This window comes from Molossus molossus, unplaced genomic scaffold, assembly GCF_014108415.1.
Source record: "Molossus molossus isolate mMolMol1 unplaced genomic scaffold, mMolMol1.p scaffold_m16_p_19, whole genome shotgun sequence".
NCBI classification, from domain to species: Eukaryota; Metazoa; Chordata; class Mammalia; order Chiroptera; family Molossidae; genus Molossus; species Molossus molossus.
In genome coordinates, this window is record NW_023425354.1 from 11,568,820 (window position 1) to 11,586,176 (window position 17,357).

The 17,357-nt window shown below is 35.9% G+C and overlaps 1 protein-coding gene across 4 annotated transcripts in view; it reads right to left on the minus strand.

Moving 5' to 3' along the window:
• The window catches only part of HELZ (helicase with zinc finger), a 164,026-nt gene that overhangs the window by 81,210 nt on the left and 65,459 nt on the right, over positions 1 to 17,357 (minus strand). For all 4 annotated transcript variants that reach the window (XM_036269913.1, XM_036269914.1, XM_036269910.1 and 1 more), the window contains 2 exons: positions 16,185 to 16,482; positions 4,644 to 4,911 (listed from right to left, as the gene is read on the minus strand). In XM_036269913.1, the coding sequence (XP_036125806.1) occupies positions 4,644 to 4,911; positions 16,185 to 16,482 (566 nt within the window). The remainder of the gene's footprint in view (positions 1 to 4,643; positions 4,912 to 16,184; positions 16,483 to 17,357) is intronic.

A 17,357-nucleotide genomic window follows, 5' to 3' on the forward strand; every position in this document is an offset into this window, starting at 1 on the left:
AGTGTATTTGCTCTTAGAAGGTTTAAACATTTTGAAAAATATTAAATTGCTTTAAAAATCTATATATCTACTTGTGGAAAAGGCTACTTTTTTGTTTGTTTGTTAATCCTCACCTGAAGATATTTTTTCATTGATTTTTAGATAGAAGGGAAGGAGAGAGAGAGAGAGAGAAACATCAATGTGAGAGAGGCACATCAATGGACTGGCCTCCCGCACAACCCTGACCCGGGCCAGGGATGGAACCTGAAACCTAGGTACGTGCCCTTGACCTGGACTCTTCAGTCTGAGCCGACGCTCTAATCACAGAGCAAAACCAGCCAGGGTGAAAGACTATTAAATGGTAGTACTAAACTGTTTTCTTTTCAGATCATCTTTGTATACATGATGGTGTCAAGAATGTCTTATAAATTCTTAAGAAAAAGAAAAAAACCTTTTAAAAAAAACATTATAAATTTCTTTGGTGGAAACACTTGTATTGCTCAAAATATTAGAAAACCAAATATATCAAAAACACTATATTAACATTTTGTATCCACTTATAGACTTCAAAGTTACAAAATTATAAGGAGAAATATCTTTACAATAAGAAAATATGGAAAATAACACATCTAAATAGCTATGTATATAGTAAGTCATAAGAGTTTACAAGCTCCATTAATAATTTAAAAACAACATACAATAGAACATCTAAGGCACCAAAAATATGTGTAAATACATACAAAAGTTAATATTTAATAATGTGGCTTTATATGAATTCTAGCAGTATTTGCTAGAAATTGTCTAGTATATTTATGTATTTTATATTTGCCATATGTATATATATAAAATATGGAACTATTAAAAATCATGTTACAGTCTTTCTCTCATTCTCTATACACATTTGACTAGATCCAAACTAGAGAAAGTAGGATGGTAATTTAAAATAATACAGGTTGTATGTTATCTAGTTATATGTCACTCTTTAAAAAGTGGAATGTGCACTAAACAGAGGATCTTTGTAAAACATAAGTCAGATGATAAGCAGTTTCCCATAGCTCTGAAGACAAGATTCAGACAGCTTCCTCTCTCACCTCCCGCCCCACTACACACATGCCCTCCATTACAACAGCGATGACCAACTTGCAGCTTCTACCAAAACTCTATGCACATTCTTACTCTCATATCCTGTTTCCTTTAACTACATAGGTTTGATCTATATGTTAACCTGACAATTTTATCTGCTTTTCAAACTTTACCTTAAATACTATCTGGTCCCCAAAATAGACTTGATTCCCTCCTTGACTTGACAATCCTTCTCCCCACTAATGTGGGGTGGGTGCCTCTCCGTGGGGCCCTGGTACATTCCTCTATCTCTGTGCTAATCATACCATATTATGACCCTATGTTGCATAGTCTGTCTCCCCTACTAAATTACAAATATTTAGGAAACAAGGAAATATGTTTGCTTAGAATCAGCAGTGACCAACCTGGAACCTAATACTTTGACTACTCAGTAAATTTTGTTCATTAAATTAATTTTACATTTTTGTAATAATCCAATTTTTTCTAGGCACCATATTCTCATTTCAACTACTTTATAGTACTCCCTAACAGATTTGCGAAATCCTGTAATATTTTCTCAACTAACTTGGGCAAAATATTAAAGTTTTACTCTTATATCTATTTTAGAATTTGCCAACCCAAAACACCTGATCAGAATTTAGCAGGCATATAAAACTAATCTCAGTTTTAAAGCAATAAAAGAATCTTCTTATGACATTAAGTTGTGTCTTGCAACAAAACTCCAGAGACAGAGTCACTAGAAAATAAAAGTACTGAGAAATACGGCTTTTCCCAAAGAAGATTTTATATTCAAGATGCAGACATTACAGACTTTCTAGTAGAAGTTACAGCTGCTAATATTTCATTTTTCTAAGATTAATAGGCTAAAGCTAAATTACCTTAGTAAGCATTCTTAAATATTTAAAACATGTATTTTTAAGATTTAATAACTAAGAAACACCAAAAATAGAAAATATATCCTATAATTAACAAAGATGAATCTTAGTAAGAAGAAAAATCATCTTCCCATTGTTGCATGCCACATTTGACATCAGCCTTAAAGCTTACATAATTTCTAACCTTTTGGGGAATGGTAGAATAGAAGCCAACCAAATTTCCAACCAATTTAAAAAAACACTTCTAGCTAAAAGAAATACAGCTCTGTCAATCTTGAGTTTAACTTTAAAACATTTCCAAAGCTATATAGTGAATTTTACTTCATATAATTTCTGATTAAATGAACAACAACAACAAAAATCTACCAAGGTAATAAGCCAATCCCTGGCTTTACTGAGGCACAGAACCAGAACCAAGGTGTGACCAATAGAGGCTTCGCCATCCTGATGAAATGTACGTCTGTCCTAGCCTGCCACCGCCACCCATGGAGCACACCACTGCAAAATGGGCAGCCAAAGTCAATTTCTTTGGAAAACGTGTATCTTACAGTCAAATAGATTTCAGTTCAAGGTAGAATCATTATACAATGTATATCAATATGTAGTTGAAGCCAACAGAAGTTTTAAAAAATCTTTGAAAGAACTCAGAAGCATTTTCTAAACCTTAAAAATGAAATGTGATGTTGTCGTTATCAGCTCCACACATCTCACATTAAAACTTAACATAAAAAGAAACCTTCATTTCTGGACTGCTTTGAAAATCATCTCTTTCTTTAAAGAAAGAAAAATAAAGGTAAACTTGATTACTAAATCCAGCTTCAAAGTAAAATATATTTTGCCTAATCTTGAGAGGGCTCATTCAATCTATTTTCAAGAAAGGAATGCTAAGATGACCATGTAAAAGTATAGTCCAGTCCTTATAATTAAAATATAATAAATCTGTAAGAATTCCCTTGGTACTACTTGCATGATTAGTAATATTCTGCTTAAATTGTTGATCACAAATTACCAACACGTTCTGTGGACCTTGGGAAATATCCTGTCAATCATGTGGTAGGTCTGACTACCAAGTCTCAAAAAAGACATACTTCAGTGCACAGAGAATACATACTACTGTCATTGTATATCCAAGTCACTTGAGGAATGCGTCCATTCACCCCATACTACTGTCTTCTGGTTTAAAATGGGTCTCAGCCCACAACTTATTCTTCACTACTCTTTGAAAGATACTTGCGTACAGATATCTTTATTTTCACCTCTGATTATTTCTTCAGGATGACTCTTCATAAGTACAATTACTACACCAAAGGTTCAACCTTTCTAAAGATCCTTAATACAAACTGCCAAACAGCCCTCCAGAAATACAGCAACCTACTTTGCCACCACTGCTCATTTCATATTCCAGATATGTCTAAGCCCCTCTCATATTGGCTTTAGAAGCCTTTCTGAGGTGCTCTTGGGAGGGAATTTTCATCTGTTTAATTTCTTAATCAGAATCTGACCTCTACAAGTTTGTAGGGTTTATTCTTTTTTCATTCAGATAAATTTCTATTTAAAATAGTATTTTAAAAACAATCTATAAGTTTACTGATCTTTGGTTATAAGTTCTAAAATAACAAATATGGAATAATTTATAAACTTTAATAAAATATTAAATACCCATAAGTTAATTATAACATTTTCTAAACTTCTGCAATGATACTCCAAAATGGTCTCTTAAGATTCCACTAAGTGCCCTGGCTGGTGTGGCTCATTGGTTAGAGTGTTCATCCAGGCACCAAAGGGTCACAGGCTGGATTCTCAATCAAGGGCACATACCTGGGTTGCAGGTTTGATCCCTAGCCCCAGTCAGGATCATGCAGGAGGCAACCAATTGATGTGTCTCTCTCACATCAATGTCAATGTTTCTCTCTTTCTCTCTCAATCCCTCTCTCTACCTGTCTCCCTTCTACTCTATGTAAAAATCAATGGGGCCCGGCCATTCAGCTCAGTGGTTGAATGTTGACCCATGCACCTAGAGGTCACCAGTTTGATTCCCAGTCAGGGCACATGCCCAGGATGTGGGCCCGATCCCTAGTGGGGGGCATGCAGGAGGCAGCCAATCGATATTCTCTCTCATTGATGTTTCCATCTCTCTCTCTCTCTCCCTTCATCTCTCTCTAAAATTCAATAAAGAAAGAAAAATTTTTTTTTTAATCCTCACCCTAGGACATTTTTCCATTTTTTGTTCAGATAGAGTGGAAGGGAGAGAGAGGAAGAGAAAGAGAGACAGAGAGAGAGAGAGAGAGAGAGAGAAAGAGAGAAACATCAGTGTGAAAGGGACACATCGAGTGGCTGCCACCCGCACGACCAACCAGGGCCGGGGACAACCGCAACTGAGGTACGCGCCCTTAGTGGGAACCGAACCTGGGTATCTCTGATATTCTAACCGCTGAGCCAAACCGGCCAGGGCGCAAAAAAAATTTTTTTAATAAAAAAAATAAATAAATAAAAATCAATGGAAAAATATCTTTGGGTGAGGATTAACAAAAAAAAAAAGAAAAAAGAAAAAAGAAGCTCATATACAGCTACTGAATTAACAGCCAATGAATAATAACCATTTTACTACTTGTCTTCATGTAGGCACACCTCCATTTTCAAAATGAAAAATACCATCCAAAGGGGAGATTAACCAAAAATAAGAAAAGTGTTTCTAACGTAACTTACTTGCTGACTTCTTTATACTGGGCTATCTCCTCAATATAAAGAAGGTCATGCAACCGTGACTGATAGTTGGTCTTGGTCAATGATTTGTCTAAAACGGACTGGGTAAATAGCTGGTCAGCAGAGAGAGGAATTTGGTATCTGATAAGAAGGCTCTTCTCCAAATCAGTAGTTTCATTAGGTTCAAAATCTATAATAGTCTTAGAAGAAGAATCCCAACGCTTAGCTGTGGTTACTAGCTGTTGTTTTGCATGCATCAGGTATTCAAGATCTAAATGGAAACAAAAAACACATTTATAAAAGAACACAACATTAAAATTCTCAAATAATGCACTGTACATTTTGGTAAGAGAATTTTATATGCTAAAGCTAAAATTAAAAACAGAACAATATGAAAACCCATTTGACAGAATATTTTCCCCATATCAGAAATATTTTTTTGTCTACCTTAACAAAATAACATAACTGTGAATCCACATAAAAAACATTTTTTCTTACACCAGGCTAGGGAATACCAGAAATCATTATTAACAGCTTAAAAATACAGACTAACATTTAGAACTAAATTCATCAGTCAAGAGAAATCTGATCTGTAGGAAGAAGATACAATAAATTCCTAATAAACAAAAATCTGTCAGGTGACACTCACTTTTCTCCTCCTACTACCAATACCTGTCCCATTACAGAAAGAGAAGATCAGAAAACTATGAAGCGTTAAATCTTTTCTTGTGTGGTAAAGCACAGTGAAACTCTGAAAGTCAACTTAAATGAAAACGTTTTAGAAAACATTCACAGAAAACACTTATTCCACATTAAAATGCAGTTATGATGTACCATTCAAATGCCACTTTTTAAGAAAATCCATTTCAGCCTGGCCAGTGTGGCTCAGTGGTTGAGCATCGACCCATGCACCAAGAGGTAACCAGTTTAATTTCCGGTCAGGGCACATGCCCAGGTCGTGGGCCAAATCCCCAGTGTGGGGCATGCAGGAGGCAGCCAATCAATGTTCTCTCTCATTGGATGTTTCTATCTCTCTCTCCCTCTCCCTTCCTATCTCTATCGTCAATAAAGAAAAGAAAAAATCCAGTTTAGCCGTTAAATGATACTGTAAATAAGGCACAATGTCAAAATGAATAACTATCTATCCAAATTTGACATCTCTGCAAAAAAATGTAGGATACCAGGATAGGTTGAAATTCATTGTAACATAGATTCTGAGCAGTGGGTAGCCTCACGCTGTTTGCAATGCATGTTACTTTTCTATTGGGTGGAACATACATACACCTGTAAATATGAAATTTAACCAAAAGAAAAAAAGTTGCTTAACTGACTAATCAGGCAGAGATCCACTTTTCATCTAATGTAATAAGAAAGATGATTTCACAACTCAAGTTAAAATTTTAGAAAAAAAATAATAAAAATTTTAAACAGAAATCAGTTAGCCTCTGAAGTACAAAGACAAGTTATCTTGTGCTATCTTTAAATGAGAGTATAATTCATAATTAGCATGTTTCCTTCATGAGAGATTTTGTTACATTAAATGTTATATATAAATTATAAACATATAGTCATCTACCAAGAGAAATTTCTCAATATTATAAAATAGTTTATCCTAATATCTTAAGAAAGATTAAAATGTAAAGGCTCTCATTTAAACATAAAAAATGTAATAAAAAGGAAAAAAAAGTACCCTAATTTCTACCCTTTGCTCCTTGAAAAGCATTTTTATTAATGTCAGTTTTACTGTTTCTCAAATGGCAACATAAATACAACTATAATCATAAAGCTCTAACGATGGTCTGCTCATTTAAAATTTGCATTTTTAATATACTCTAGATGAGACAACGATGATCTGTTTTTGCAATATCTTCACAAAAACAGCTAACCTTGAACAACAAGGACTTGAACTATGCCGGTCCACGTGTACACAGATTTTTTTTTCAATAAGTACTATAAATTTATTTTTTCTTCCTTATGATTTTCCTAATAACATTTTCTTTCCTCTAGTCTGCTTTAAGAATACAGCATGCGCCCTGGCCAGTTTGGCTCAGCGGTTAGAGCGTCGGCCTGCGGTCCGGAGAGACCCGGGTTCGGTTCCCGCTAAGGGCACGTACCTCGGTTGCAGTTTGTCCCCGGCCCTGGTTGGTTGTGCAGGTGGCAGCCACTCGATGTGTCCCTTCACATCGATGTTTCTCTCTCTCTCCCTTCCTCTCTCTCCCTCCCACTCTATCTGTACAAAAAAATGGAAAAATATCCTCGAGTGAGGATTAAAAAAAAAAAAAAAAAATGCCCTGGCCGGTTTGGGTCAGTGGTTAGAGCGTCGGCCTGCGGTCCGGAGAGACCCGGGTTCGGTTCCCACTAAGGGCACGTACCTTGGTTGCAGTTTGTCCCCGGCCCTGGTTGGGTCGTGTGGATGGCAACCACTCGATGTGTCGCTTTCATGTCGATGTTTCTCTCTCTCTCTCCCTCCCACTCTATCTGAACAAAATATCGAAAAATGTCCTCGGGTGAGGATTAAAAAAAAAGAATACAGCATGCCTGGCCAGTGTGGCTCAGTGGACTGAGCACTGTCCCATGGACTGAGAGGTCCCAGTTCAATTTCTGGTCATGGCACATGCCTGGGTTTCAGGCTCGATTTCCAGTAGAGGGCACAGGAAGGAGCTGATAGATGTTTCTCACACTGATGTTTCTCTCTCTCCCTTCCTCTCTCTCTAAAAAAAATCAACAAAAAGCATATTTTTAAAAAAAGAATACAGTATATTCTACATATACAAAATATGTGCTAACGGTTTTTTTTATGTAAGACTTCTGGTCTACAGAAGGCTATTTGTAGGTAAGTTGGGGGAAGCCAAAAGTTATATGCAGATTTTCAACAGTGCAGGGGTCAGTGCCTTGTTCTAGGGTCAGCTGAAGTTTCATAAAGTAGACTTCATTTTCTTCCTAAATCACTCTGAAATTGGGCACTACCTATTCATTCATTAAAGCATAGCTACAAAAATATCTATATATGTTATACAAAGACCCACATTCCTAAAACATATTTACTCACTAAAGATCAGATGCTAATTATTATCAAAATAGCAAGTATGGCCTGAGCTAGTTTGGCTCAGCAGCTGGAGCGTCGACCCACGGATCCGAGGGTTTGATTCCCGGTCTGGGCACATACCTGGATTGCAGGTTTGGCATCATAAGGGAGGCAACCAATCGATATGTCTCTCTCACATAAATCTCTCTCTCTCTCTCTCCCTCCCTCCTTACATTCTATCTAAAAATCAATGGAAAAAATATCCTCAGGTGAAGATTAACAACAACAAAAAGCAAGGATGTACATAATTTTCTTCCTTAATTAAAAAGTCAAAATGAGAAATGGCAAGAACACAGTGATAAATCAAATAACCCAACTTAAAAAATATTTTTAAAAACTAAAGTCTAGCCCTGGCCAGTTTGGCTCAGTGGTAGAGCATCGGCCCACAGACCAATGAGTCTCACGTTTGATTCTAGCCAAGGGCCCGTACCTCAGTTGCGGTTCATCCCCAGTCCTGCTTAGGGTCATGTGGGAGGGAGGCAGCCAGTCAATGTGTCCCTCTCTCGTGGATGTGTGTCTCTCCCTCTCTCCTCCACTCCCTCCCCCTCCCTCTCTCCCTCCTACTCTATCTGAAGATATACAGAAAAATATCCTTGGGTGAGGATTAAAAAAAAACACAAAAAACTAAAGTCTATGAAATCTATGTAATGTTGAAGAATTTATTTAATATAGAATAAAAGCTTGTAACTACTCTTTGGGATGGGGAATTATAGTTTATAATTTTATTTTAGGTAATAAACTGATTCAGATGATGCCTAGATCAATATTATGTTCATATTAATTAAAAAATCACTAGTTGTTCCTGATATTTAAGTAACTGGGATAATAACCAACTTACTACAGTATTGCTTTCCTTTAAAAAAGCTTTTTGTATCACATATTTAATAAGCAAAGCAAATTACACAGAAAGTTATTCTACTCTGGGCTAGAAGTAGTCGGCTTTTTGGGAAAAGTGGCATGAGAAACAGTAATATTTTTCTCATTTTATCTATGTAATGCTATGATTACCATCCTGATTTTATAAAATTCTTAATATTAGTATCTTCAAATAGGTAGGACAATTTCAAAACCATTCTCCAAAGAATGTTAAATGTTATTCCTTTTTTTTTTAATGACTATAAACACAGTACAGAGGAAGGGAGAGTTTAGGGAGCAGAAAGAATCCTGAAAAAAATCCACGAGTGCCAGCATCAAAAAGTCTACAAACCGCCCTGGCTGGTTTGGCTCAGTGGTTGGAGCGTCCAGAGAGACGCTCTCTGTGGTCCAGAGAGACCTGGGTTCGGTCCCGCTAAGGGCATGTACCTCGGTTGCAGTTTGTCCCTGGCCCTGGTTGGTCGTGCCGGTGGCAGCCACTCGATGTGTACCTTTTGCATCGATGTTCTGCTCTCGCTCTCGCTCTCGCTCTCTCTCCCTCCCTCCCACTCTATCTGAACATCTATCTGAACAAAAAATGGAAAAATGTCCTTGGGTGAAGATTAAAAAAAAAAAGTCTACAACTAAAGATACATTTTGCAAAAACCATCTCTCTTTCCTACCTTTATCTGAACTTCAAACTTCTGCCTCCAATCCTCTCATTTGAAAAAAGCAGCTTATTAAACCTGTTTAATTACCCACCTAACTTACAGTGCTAAGAGTTCACTAGATCTTAAGAGTTCCTCTTTAAATAGAGGAAGGAGGTGAGGACTCCCTGTGGAAACTGGACATGACTACCACTGGGGCTCATTTCACCCCCACCTATCACGTGCCTATCTGCTAACATCTAACCTCCACATATGCACTACTCAGGGCAGCCTGAGCCAGTTTACCCTTGGTAAGACTTTCCTTCAAGCTAAATTAGGCTCAAATGAAAACCACTCTGGAAAGATGAAGAGTGAACAGGTAAGGGTCAATATTCATAAAACCACATAAGGAAAGTTTAACAGTGACTTATTAACCAACTCCTGTAATAATAAATTTGAGAGCAAACCTGAAAGAAATGACACACCTATGGAATTTGTTACCCTGATAGATGGTACGTAGAAGCTATAAATATATTCTAAGAGAAATTCGTAAGAAAAAGTTAAAGATAATTAGAATATACCTAAATATTTTTTAAGATAACATAAGTGAAGAGCTACTACTGTCAAAAACTGAATTCGAGGTTAGAATAATTAGTCTGACACAAGGTATGATCCCCAACTTCCCTTGTCTGCCTTCTGATTACTGAGAACAGCAGGGCTCACTTCAGCCACACAGTTACTATTCTAATAAAGCATCCAAAGAGTTGGTCTGTCTTGCAATATGTAGTACAAAGCAGACTTGAAAATATCCTTAACAGTACCTAGAGAGTGCATAGGAAGTAAGGAGAAAAAAAATCCAGTGTTCTATGTACCCAGCACAAGGGCCACCACAAAAGAAGCATGCAATAATGCATGTTAAATATGAAATCTGTTTCTTCTTTTTTAAAGCTGCATTTATCTAGGACTTAAAAAGAATGAGATGAAATGTTTCCAAATTCCAAAATCAGATAGCACACTCTAATCCTTAGAAAACATTTTTGTCCGTGGCTTTACAAGTGCTGACTGCCCAAATTAACAATAAACTAAAATCCAAAAGTAATCCCAAACTACCATTTCAGCTATCCATTTCAACATCATTCTTTTTGCCAATCTGCTACACAGAAGATTGAACACCTCTGAGCTTTTCCATGTTGTCTGTCCCTGTTTTCCATCTCTTTGCAAGCTAATAAAAAGTTAAAATAGGAAAATAAAAGCATAGGAGTCTCTCATATTTTTTACATGCTTCCACTCATAGTTATCTTTTATTGACAAACATACTATTTTTAAAATTGATTTTTCTATTGCTTTATAATCACATACTTTTAAATAATTTATATTTAATATATATAAAATGTTCTTAATTTATCAGCTACTTTGGCAGATGGAGATCAGTTTTAGGTCATACTAAATTTTAATGCTAGTGTTAACATACACTGTTATACACAAAGTAGAGAAATGTGTGATACCAAATTTCCATATTTAAATATGAAAATCAATTTCAAGATGTAGCTTTCAGATATTCAAAGCAGAATTCCAAATCAATTTTTCCCAGTAAAAATTTTCCATTACTCAAAATTGTAGTATAAAGCATAAATGCAGTTTGTTTTCTAAGCAAGGGGAAAACTCACAAACTTCCTTCTTTCATAGATGTCTTTTACCACATATTTTTGAAAAGCACATCTTTAATCCAAAAAAATTTTTTAGAACATATTGTATCCTTTTCTGAACCTGAACTGTACCAACAAGGGGAAAACACTGAAGAAAACAAAATTAAAGTTATACGTTTCCCAGCTTGCAGGACTGCCAAACGACTAGAGGGGAAAAAATTCCAAACAAAAAATGACCTGCAAACAAAAAATATCTGGATGCTTCATGTAAAAGACAAGAAACAAAAAAACTTGTGGAGTTTCTTCTCAGTTCAAATTTAAATTAACCAAAGTAAGTAGGCTTTTTAGTTCAATAATGAACAATAATTTAAAAATCTCTGCTATGTAACTTGATCACTGAACCTTAAATTACTGAGGTGTACTGTGAATCTCTAACAGGGAAATAGAGCGTGCACAACTTTTAAACGTATTTGGACATGAAATTATTTACCTATTATTAATGTGTATAACTTCTATTAATTTCTGTGGAACAGTTTTAGAAACATAGAGCTAAATAAAAGATCCACCGAGGCCCAAATTTTTAACTTTATGAAAGAGAAATGTAAGTTCCCAGCATCAATTTAAAGACAAAAACTTATTTAAACAATGAATAGCCAATCAAATGGAAGAAATAATAGAGATAGTTCCTATTCAAATTCTAGTTTCACAGCATCACTACATTTTTGTGCGTGTGTAGAAACCAAATTATATTGTGATATAATTGATAATGTTATCAAAATTGTATGGAAACATGATAAAGCCCAGACCTAATTCCATTCCCCAATTCCCAACTGCATTTGGCAAACCTGTACATGGAGTAACATTTTTCTTATAATTCTAGGCCAAGGAAGTTCAAATAATGAACTGGCTGAGGCTGGAGGTGAAATCAGCCAGACTGTCAGTTACACTGTCACCAATTTCAATGTCTCTGAATGTGACCCGCACAAATATTCCAGGAACAGGTAAAAATGAGAAGCTCACACTTGGCTGGTGTGGCTCAGTGGTTCAGGATCAACCCATGCACAAAGAGGTCAATGGTTCAATTCCAGGTCAGAGCACATGTCCAGGTTGTGGGCCCAATCCCCAGTGGGGGATATGCAGGAGGCGGCCAATCGATGTTCTTTCTCATCAATGTTTCTATCTCTCTCTCTCCCTCTCCTTTCTCTCTCTCTAAAGTCAATAAAGAAAAAAAATATTTTTAATAAATTAATAAAGAAAAAATATTTTTAAAAAACATGAGACTCACAGTCTACATTTTTATTATTTCAAAATGTTTTATAAAATTGTGATCACATGAACAAGTCTTTTGCCCTCAATTTTTTTTGCTGACAAGCACTCTGCTATAATAATAAAAAAACACTAACTAGTACTTTTAGACGAGAGAAACAAATATTGTTTATATCCTACTTTCATTTCTCTAAAATACTGGTGGGACTCTGTACACACTGAAACAAATACAGTCACACAATAAAAAATTGAAAACATGCCCAGCCAGTGTTGCTCAGTGGATTGAGCTCAGTCCCGTGGACTGAGAGGTTCTGATTCGATTCCCAGTCAGGGCACATGCCCGGGTTTCAGGCACAATCCCCAGTAGGAGGCATGCAGGAGGCAGCCAATCAATGTTTCTATCTCTCTCTCCCTTCCTCTCTCTAAAAACTCAATTAAAAAATTTTTTTAAGAACTTAACAAAACATCAAGATATTCAATGACATCAATTTTAACAGTATAGAAAATATCTGACAAAGAACTAAAAATTATCAGCTAATTTAAGTAATGACAAAATAATTAACCAAATGTCATCTAGCTTGCCTAAACTAGATTTAAGTTTTCCTTTATATAATGTTAAAATCTCATATAATAAAATATAGTTTGCACATTTTGTATTGTTCTCTTGTAATATTTTTCCTCTGTCCTTGAAAAATAAACTTCATTCACTATGTGAAACTGTTTTAAGGTACCCAAATTAGTTCAAGAAAATGCTTTACTTTTTTTCAATTATTTTCCGTAACATAACTACGTAGAAATAAAACCTTGTTTAAAATAAAATTGGCAAATAAATCAAACTGGGAAGAGGTCACTTAATAAAAGATAGAGTATTATTAAAAAGAAGAATGGTATAGTATTGGTTCCAAATGGGAGAATACACCTGTCTGAATGAATTCCTTCTACCATATCTGATTGAAATATAAAAATGTACTGTTTTCAAACTGATATACATTAGAAACATCAGAAATGAGACTCTATTTCTTCCAGTTACCACACTCAAAATATCAGTCATTTTGGACAACTTATCTTCCACCCCCTATATTGTATTATTTTGCCAAGTGGCCTGTAGGTGCTGTGGCCTTAATGACTTGGTTCTTCATCTCTGCTTTTCAGTCCTTCTGCTAGTACTAGTCTCAGTCCTCATTCAAAAAAGAAACCACCCTCCTCTCTTACTACTTTTTTCACTCTGTTCGTAAGCCAGAAATTATCCTAATAATAGCTAATGATAAAAATATAGCTACAGCCCTGGCCAGTTTGGCTCAGCAGTTAGAGGGTCAGCCCGTGGACTGAAGAGGTTCAAGTTCGATTTCCAGTCAAGGGCACATACCTCAGCTACAGGTTCAATCCCTGGCCCCCGTCCCGGTCGGGAGGCAACCAATCGATGTTTCTTTCTCTCTCTCTCTCTCTGTCTCTCCCCCTTCCCCCCTCTACTCCTTCCTAGTCTATTTAAAAATCAATGGAAAAATATCCTCAGGTGAGAATTTAAAAAAAAAAAAAAAAAAGATAATAATAATAGCTACAAGTTACTAAGTGCCTACTGTGTGTCAGATATTATGCAAGGCCTATTTCTAGTTCTCATGATAATCCTCTAAGACAGATATTACTAGCCCCATTTACAGATGTTTCCAAATGAAGCTCAGAGATGTTAAGCACTCTGCCCCAGGTCACAAAGGTAATAAGTAGAAAATCAGGATTCTAATTCAATTCTATTTGACTCTGAAGTCTGTTCACTCTGATTTTTCTGCAACTAGAAAAATAGAACATATCTGAGGAAAAGTAACCAAAGCACCCTCAATCTCTCAAGTCCATTGGGTGCCTGAAATCTTCAGACATTTAACTTTATATATACATATATATGTGTATTTGTTGTTGTTGTTAATCCCCACCCGAGAATTTTTTTTTTAATTATTTTTTCCTTTACTGATTTTAGGAACAGGAAGGAGAGGGAGAGAGAGATAGAAACATCAATGAGAGAGAACACTGACTGGCTGCCTCCTGCATACACCCCACTAGGGATAGGGCCCACAACCTGGGCATGTGTCATGACCGGGAATCAAACTGGTGACTTCTTGGTGCATGGGTTGATGCTCAACCAATATTCTCGGCTGGACCTGAGAATATTTTTCCATTGATTTTTAGATAGAGTGGAAGGGAAGGAGGGAGAGAGAGAAACATTGATGTGAGAGAGACACATTGATTAGTTGCCTCCTGCACAACCCCAACTGGGGTCAGGGATCGAACCTGCAACCCAGGTACATGCCCCTGACCAGGAATAGATAGAACCTAAAACCTTTTGATCCGTGGGCCGATGCTCTAGCCACTGAACCAAACCAGCCAAGGCAACACTTTATTTTACTAAATAGGCTTTTATTAACTAGTACAGATTCTTGACAACACAAACTAGTTCTATAACAAATGAGCCCTGAATTACAATCCACCAGTCTCAAAGCAAACTTTTAAAATATAACCCAGATGTAAGCCAAGACATCTTTTCAGAGTTCTAGTTGAGGAAGGGATGCATGTTGGTCTCTCCTGATGATTTAAATCTCCTTATAATTGAAAAAGGGTACTTCCTTGTTGTCTCAAGTTCTAGTCTCTAAAAGCAACTTACTAATACAGGAATAGGCAAACCCCATTATGTGAGACAAATCCAGCCTGATGCTGTTTTTGAAAATAAAGTTTTACTGGAATACAGTCAAGCCCATTCACTTACACATTGTCTATGGCTGCTTTGTCACTACAACGCAGAGCTGAGTAATTGTGACAGACATCATCTGCCCTGCAACACAAAGTATTTACTATCTGGCCCCTCACAGAAAAAAATTTATATTAGTAAATATAAACCAAATATTTTCATTTTGTTAATTATCACAAATTGGCTACGGGATATAACATTTTGATTTCAAAGAGTACCAAGATGACAAAAATAGAATACAACAGAATAAGAACAAATCAAAGAAATCAAAATAAGTGAGAAATCAGGGTAAAATGCGTCTGGGAAATAATGTTAGCAGATAAACAAGAAAGTAATGCTTAAATGTTCAAATTGGACACAGAGGTTGCTTTAACCTTACCAGCAGCTAAAGAAGGAGACAGAACCAGTTCCACCTGTTCACTATGTCCAAAAAATTAAATCCTAGCATTTGCTCATTAAAAAAAAAAAATCTAGTTCTTATAAATGGGACTTTGTGGTACAAAGGAAAAACATGCTCCCCAATACGGTAAGTTATATAATATAAAAGCAAGTTTCATAGAGCTCTGCTATATGAAGTGTTTGTTAAATATTTAGTATTCGTTAAATAAAATAAAGCACTTACACATCCAAGCAAGTGCCAAAGAAATGTAGGCTAACATTACCTTTCTCTGTCTTTTTGGATCTTTGCATAAAAGTTAGGTGTATGTAGCAATATGACAAAACACACAAGGAAATTCATCTCTTCTACAGGTGGTGCTTACATGTTGAAATCACGGACTTCTTCCCAAGGACACGGAGCAGATTCTATTAAAGGTGCCTAGGTCTCTTTTACACTAGTAACTGTACAAAACCAACTTATGAAAGCTTGTATTTAGGACTTTTCATTCGGAGATAATGCACTATCATCAAAGTTAACTGGACAGCCCATTGGACATGGGAACAGACACTGTAGGTGTACTCATGACTGCCACTGAAATGATATTCTACCCAAGCTAATATTAAAAGGTTTTACTGTGTTAAAATCATCTTACTTTAATAATAAAGTTGGCAGATCAAGACAGACCTGATTCTCTGCTCATTCAAGTTTGGGGAATCTCAAAGTATGCTTTGCCTGATGACTGTATAAAGAGAAAGGGCAAATGTGAACCATTCTAATCCTATCACACAGTAAATGACTCAATTAATTTGGGATATTTTTTCCTTATTAGTCCCTCCCTATCATGGAACATTCAGGGGCCAATACATATCTTTCAATGTTTCTACGATAGTGCCTTTTAATACATCGTTATCAGGGGAAAAAAGTCTAAATATTACCTTCTGTAGAAGCTGCATCAATCATTACTCTTTGCATGAGTACTGGTTCCAATCCAAAGTCGAAAACTATGGTTTGGCGAAAAGTTCCAAATATTTCTGTGTTAAATGCTATCCCGACTTTATACACGTAATGATCTAATCCATTTTGGGCCATCTTTCCTCCTATCCATTCTTGACAGTTTTCTGGGACTTCTTGTGATACCTGGGTAGTACTATCTCCAGCAGATATTGCAATGATACTAAAATGAGGACGATGAGCATCATAAAGCAATGCTACACGATACAGCATTCTTGCAGGCTACAAGGAAGTTAAAATAATTCATTGAGTACAAGGGGGTAAAAAATCCAATTGTAATTGGGCTCTTCAATGAAAATATTTCCATAAGGGACTTTTACTTTCCCATGCTTCTAATATACTGTTTAAAATATAAATTGTGCTCATAAGCCACTTAAGAAAAAAAATCAGAATGGTTAAAAAAAAAATCTGCTGTTAAAATGATATATTTATGTCAATTAAACAAAGTTGAACTTTTAAAAAATGATATATTTATGCTACATCACTAGCTCCCCCACTCTTTCTGTGATGTGTTCACCTTTCATTGTGGCAAAGGCTATCACTTATGACCACTGACCTCCGACTTTATCTAGGCTCAACAGGAAGTCTTCACAGGTGGGTAGTTACCCCTGAAAGTACTGGATTGGGTTCAAGGCTAAAGCTTAATGTTCCCAGATTTTTCATCCCAAGATGCAGATGGTACAGTGGAATGCCAACAAAAAGTACACAAACCTTTTCCACTGCATATAGTCATAGAAACTTTTACTTTGCTTCATTTGTAAACTTTGAATATTTAAATCCAAGATGGGAAGCACTGTGAAATATCTCATATCAAAATCCCATTATTACAGAATTTGTGATTTCATCAAATCAAATCTAAAAATCGTAGAACTGCCAGATAAAATAATTAAAATTTTAAATAGTTAATTATAAGCCATGAACCCCATCCTATGTTCCAAGTTTGGAAGAAAGTATGTCGAAGACCTCTTTACCAAACAAATAAATGAATAAATAAATAAATAAATAAGCATCTAAACACCTAGAAAAATTTTACCTCAAAATCTACAAAAATTGTACCTTTAATGATCAAAATATAGAAATACATGTTAGCACAACAT